This window comes from Leucoraja erinacea, chromosome 39 (assembly GCF_028641065.1).
Source record: "Leucoraja erinacea ecotype New England chromosome 39, Leri_hhj_1, whole genome shotgun sequence".
NCBI lineage: Eukaryota > Metazoa > Chordata > Chondrichthyes > Rajiformes > Rajidae > Leucoraja > Leucoraja erinaceus.
In genome coordinates, this window is record NC_073415.1 from 4,998,220 (window position 1) to 5,004,371 (window position 6,152).

Below are 6,152 nucleotides of genomic sequence, written 5' to 3' on the forward strand. Positions count from 1 at the left end.
GATAGGGAAATGTCACACAGCTCCACAGCTGATTTATTCCAACACAGCGAGAGGCCATTTGGTCCATTGGATCCATGCAAGTTCCCAGCAGACTGATCCCGGCAGCCCCATTGCCCCTCTCCTTGTCTCCATGCATCTTATTCTCTCAGTAACTCTGACTCTTTTCCCACCCACCTACACTGAAGGGGAATTCACCGCAAATCGTCATCTCGTCCTCATCTTTAACAACTCCAATGACATACAGGTTTGTAGGTTAATTAGCTTGGTTTTAAATGTAAAATGACCCCTAGTGTGTGCAGGATAGTGTTATTGTAAGGGGATTGAGGGTTATTGTAAGGGGATTGAGGGTCGGTGTGGACTCGGTGGTCCGAAGAGCCCGTTTCTGCACTGTAGTTCTAAACTGTACAAAACAGTGACCCTGTGTGTGTCAGGGCCAGCTCACAGCACTGGGCCTTCCACAAGTACCTCAATAAGCCGAGTGTGAGTCAGTAACAAAACTCTTTCCTCCTCACAGCTGTTGGCTGAGCCTGGAGTCAGGCATCCGCTGGAGTTTCCTGGGACCGGTCTGCCTGGTGATCGTGGTAAGCTTCTACCCAGTAACTCCCCCAAACCCAACACCACTTCACTAAATACTTCGCTGCTTGCAGCTGGTGGCAACTCCATTCCAATGGTTCACCAGAATGCTGCCTGCATCAGAGGGGATTAGCTACAAGGGGAGGTTGAACAGACTTGGATGGTTATCCCTGGAATGCCAGAGGTTGAGGGGAGTCTGTCCAAAGCAAGCGCTGTCTGCGGAGGGCGCTCAGCATTGCCAAGGACTGCTCTCACCCCAACCATGGACTGTTTACCCTCCTACCATCCGGGAGGCGCTACAGGTCTCTCCGTTGCTGAACCAGCAGGTCGAGGAACAGCTTCTTTCCGGCGGCTGTCACTCTACTCAACAACGTACCTCGGTGACTGCCAATCACCACTCCCCGGACACTTATTATTTTTTTTTATTCAAATCGTTTGCTATGTCGCTCTTCAAGGGAGATGCTAAATGCATTTTGTTGTCTCTGTACTGTACACTGACAATGACAATTAAAATTGAATCTGAATCTGAATCTGAATCTGAACTGGTAGAAGTATATGACATTCTGAGAGGCATAGATAGGGTAGACAGTCAGAACCTTTTCCCAAGGTGGAAATGTCAAAGACTAGAGGACATAGCTTAAGGTGAGAGGGGCTAAATGTAAACGAGAAGTGCGGGGTAAATTTTGTTACACAGAGAGTGGTGGGTGCCTGCAACCTGCTGCCAGGGGTGGTGGTGGAGGCAGATATGGTAGTGGTGTTTAGATATGCACATGGATATGTGGGGAATGGAGGGACGTGGTCCATGTGCACAGAGAGGTGATTAGTTTATTTTGGCATCGTGTTCAACATGGACATTGTGGGCCGAAGGGCCTGTTACTGTGCTGTGCTGTTCCATGTTCTCTGTTGACCCTCCACGACCCTCTCCAGGTCAACACGGTGCTGCTAGCTTGGACTCTCGGCCTACTGAGGAAACATTTTGCCTCACGCAACAAGGAAGTGTCGAAGCTCAAAGAAACCAGGTACGTGGAGCAGAGAAGATAGAACGGTACAGCGCAGCAACAGGCCCTTCGGCCCACCATGTCTATGCTGACCACGATCAACGTTGCAACTCATCCCATCTGCCTGCATGTGGGCCATATCTCTCCATCCTCAGCCTGTTCAATAGCCTGTCTGAATGTCTCTTAAATATCTGCTTCCACCTCCTGTCCTGGCAGCGCAGTCCAGGCACCCACCACTGTGTAAAAACAACTTCCCTCTCACATCTCCTTTAAACTCACCGGCTTGAAGAGCGTTTTCCTCGCGGCCTGCGCAGCGAGTGAAGTCACGCTCCTCCCGCTTCGGGTTTTCAGAGAGATGCAGAGAGTCGGGCCCTGTACTCTCTCTCTCTCTGTTCCTCCGCTTTTCTTCCAGAGCTCCCTCTCCCCCCCCGCTTTTCTCCTCTCCCCCCCCACTCTCTCCCCATCCCCTCCCTCCCCTCCCCCCTCTCCCCCCCCTCTCTCTTTCCCCCCCCTTCCCTCCCCTCCCTCCCCCCCCCGCTCCTCTCTTTTCTCCTCATCCCTCCCCCTCCCTCCCCCCCCTCCCCCTCCCTTCCCTCCCCACTCTCTTCCCCCTTCCCCCCTCTCCCCCTCCCCTCCCCTCCCCCCGCTCCATCCCCCCTCTCCCCCTACTTCCCCCCCCCCCCCCTCCTCTCTCTCCTCTCTCCTCTCTCCCCCCTCCCCCCTCCTTCCCTGTGTGTTTGGGAGGTGGTTAGTGTGTGTGTGTGACACCGACACCGCAGGCACCCCCCCCCCCCCCCCCCCCCGCAACCTTGTGTTGAGGGGACGGGAGCCAACGGGTATCTCTTGGTCTAATCTCCCTTAAACTTTCCCCCTTGCACTTTAACCCTATGCCCTTTAGCATTTGACCTCCCCCACCCTGAGAATACCAGACCTTTCGATCCAACCTCTTCATCCCTTGTATTTGAACTGATCCCTGGTGACTGAGTGGGCTGAGGGACGGCAGGGTCCCAGGGTGGGTCTCTGTCCACGGTGCTGACCTCTGACCATGTTGACAATGGAAGTGGGGAGAGAAGCTGGATTAGTTTACAGAGACAGCTTGGAAACAGGCCCTTCGGCCCAGCGACTCCATGCTGACCATTGATCACCCGTTCACACTAGTTCTATGTCATCCCACTTTCTCATCACTCCCTGCACACTTGGGGCAATTTCCAATTAAGCTATAAACCCACACGTCTTTGGGGTGTGAGAGGATACCGGAGCATCTGGAGGAAACCCATGTGGTCACAGGGAGAACGTGCAAACTCCACACAGACAGCACCCAAGGTCGGGATCAACCCCGAGTCTCTGGCGCTGGGAGGCAGCAGCTCTACCTGCTGCACCACTGTGCCGCCCCTTAAGTCAGGATCATTTTCATCATGATGATGTTCCCATTGAACTGCTGGGAACAGGCCCTTCTGCCCACAATATCTGCGCCAATCAGGTGATTATATGAAACATAGAAATTAGGTGCAGGAGTAGGCCATTCGGCCCTTCGAGCCTGCACCGCCATTCAATATGATCATGGCTGATCATCCAACTCAGTATCCCGTACCTGCCTTCTCTCCATACCCTCTGATCCCCTTAGCCACAAGGGCCACATCTAACTCCCTCTTACATATAGCCACTGAACTGGCCTCGACTACCCTCTGCGGCAGAGAGTTCCAGAGACTCACCACTCTCTGTGATGCACTGTGATGAAAGATGCACTGATTTTATAACTTGCTGTTGGGTGTTCAGAATGCCCCAAGAGTGTGAAAGCTCCCACATGGAAGGAGTTTCTTCATGACAATGTTCCCATTGACCTGCTGTCTTCCCTCATTGTGCACAGAACCCTGACCCTCAAGGCTGCCGCACGGATGCTTGTTTTGGGAACCACCTGGATCTTCGGGATATTCCAGGTGAATGAGAACACCATGGTGTTCTCCCACTTGTTCACCATCATCAACAGTCTGCAGGGGCTGTTTGTTTTCCTCATTTACTGCGTCTTCAACCGCCAGGTGAGGAGAACCTCCACAGAGAAACCTTCTCTCCTCTGATGCTGCCCTTTGCACTCTGACATGGCTGTGATCAATGTTCATGCCGTCTTTCAATGACCCACGGACTGGGAGCAAGAATCGCCCACTTGCTCCTTCACATTCCCTCCGCCATTTAATAAGACCAGACTGATCTGATTGTGATCTCCCACCTTCGTTCCCATCCACCCTCGATCACCCTTCGCCCCTTCCTGATCCAGAAGCTCTACATCTCTCCGGGAAGGTTTTCCAAGAGCTTTCTCCCATCTTCATTGGATGGGACAAATAATATAAGAGCAAGGACAGTATGGGGCAGCTTTATAAAGCATTGGTGAGGCCACGACTAGAACATTGTCTGCAGTTGTGGTCACCTTAGTCTAGAAATGACATGATTGCTCTGGAGATGGAGAGGAGGAGATTCACCAGCACGTTGCCCAGAGTGGAGAGTCTCAGTTATAGACGGAGACTGGGTTTGTGTCCTTGGGGCGTAAATGGCTGAGGGGGGACTGAGAGAGGTGTAAAAAATATTCAGGGGCAAGGATAGTATTAAATCTCCCTCGTAGTAGAGATGTCTGTTATCGGAGGACAGAGGTTTAAAGGTATGGTTTAGAATGGATATAAAGAAGAATGTTTTCCCTCAGAGTGGGTTGGAGTTTGGAGCCACTGCCTGAGGGACTATGGAGATACGGACTCTCACAACATTTAGACAAACACTTGAATTGCCAAGGCATAGAAGGCTACAGGCCAAGTGTGGGTAAATGGGATCAGTATTGAGGGTTACTTGATTGTCAGCACGGAGCGGATGGGCTGAAGGGCCTGTTTCTCTGCTGAACAACTCTGTAACTGAAGAGAGATCCAGAGAATCGCAACCCTGTGAGAGAAAATGGTGGACAGGCCAACCCCAATGGAACTGGTAAGAAGAGGAAGCATCTTGGAGCCTCGCTCCCGAGTGAGTGATCCCATGGAGATGCTAACGGCAGAAGCCACTGGATAAGTGTGAACTCTCACTTGACTTTGGGACGGTTGCAAGTTTTCTCCATGGGTTGAAATATTCCCATTTTGTTGAAGGTGGCGACTCAATGTCGGAAATGGTTGACCAGGAAGTACAAGAGTTTCACCACCGAATCGTCAGAGATTGAGATGAGCACGACTGAGGTAAGGAGCTTTATCTGGAAACACAGAAATCCTCAGCAGGTCAGGCAGCGTCTGTGGGGAGAGAAACCAAGTGAATGAGCCCAGTCGATGATCTAACATCAAAGTAATCAAGAATCGGTCAATCTCCAGTTTAAAAATATGCATTAACTTGGCCTCCACAGCTGTCCCATGGCAATGAATTCCCCAGATTCACCACCCTCTGACTAAAGAAATTCTTTATCGCCTCTCTAAAGGTATGTCCTTTTATTCTGAGGCTATGACCCAGTGCCGTCAAACGCTCATCATATGTTAGCCCAATCATTCCTGGGATCATTCTCGTAAACCCCCTCTGGACCCTCTCCAACACCAGCTCATCCTTCCTCAGATATGGGGCCCAAAATAGCTCGCAATACTCCAGATGCGGTCTGACCAGTGGCTTATAAAGCCTCTGCAATACATCCCTCCTTATTAAGCCTCAGCATTTCATCACTTTGTCCCGTTGTTGATTCCCAGTAGAAGATGACCTATAGTGGCCATCTCCAACAAGTCCACATTCATCCACTGAGCCCTGGCATTCAATCACATTATCATTGTCGAATCCCCCTCCATCACGTCCTGGGAGTCACCACTGTGTGGAAACTCTGGTAGATCAACAAGCAGGGTGAACAGAGGATCCTTAGGTCCATGTTAGACACAAAAAGCTGGAGTAACTCAGTGGGACAGGCAGCATATCTGGAGAAAAGGAATAGGTGATGTTTCGGGTCGACATCCTTCCTCAGACAGAGTCGGGGGAAAGGGAAATGCGTCAGGTTTCATGAGGTCCATGAGGTTGGTCTCAACTGTGTGTTGCTAAGAACGAGATAAGTCATTGTAATCCCATTTTGTTTTATCCAGACTTATAAAACGTTATAAGCGGAAGATTCAAGACTCGAGGACAAGATTTATCTCAGTGGATTTTCCTCCTTTCATGCTCTCTCACTGTCGTTCCTCATCTCCCTCTGCTTTCCATCCCGAAGATTGTGGGTTGAAGTCACGCTCCAGTGGTCCCGCTTCTCCAGTTATCTGGCTTATCCTGGGCTTGTGAAAAGACACTGTCGAATGTAAGGCAGTGTCTGCAAGTGAGCTGATCAGGGAATGTGTGGGTGAGCATTGGCTTATTTGCATGTGACCACAAATATATTTCTGGGCTTTTGCTCATTTTCCAAGTTTTTCCCAACCATCCTGCGTTATTCACTGTTATTCCCCCTGAGACACTCAGCAGTGCGGGCAACACTCGGGCAACACTGTTGGCATCTGATTTGAAGTCAACGTCAGCCCAGATTTGGACTTGACCTTATCCCAAACGTTGCAAACACAAGTATGGATTGGCTCATGTGCACGGTCCAGATACACACAG

The 6,152-nt window shown here is 50.8% G+C and overlaps 1 protein-coding gene across 1 annotated transcript in view; it reads left to right on the plus strand.

Moving 5' to 3' along the window:
• LOC129714419 (adhesion G protein-coupled receptor E2-like) overlaps positions 1-5,795 on the plus strand; it is a 27,921-nt gene extending 22,126 nt beyond the window's left edge. Inside the window, exons 16-20 of the mRNA XM_055664002.1 lie at positions 515-581; positions 1,501-1,592; positions 3,439-3,607; positions 4,691-4,777; positions 5,651-5,795. Coding sequence (XP_055519977.1) covers positions 515-581; positions 1,501-1,592; positions 3,439-3,607; positions 4,691-4,777; positions 5,651-5,668 — 433 coding nt within the window. The 3' untranslated portion in view covers positions 5,669-5,795. The remainder of the gene's footprint in view (positions 1-514; positions 582-1,500; positions 1,593-3,438; positions 3,608-4,690; positions 4,778-5,650) is intronic.
• Positions 5,796-6,152: the final 357 nt, after the last annotated feature.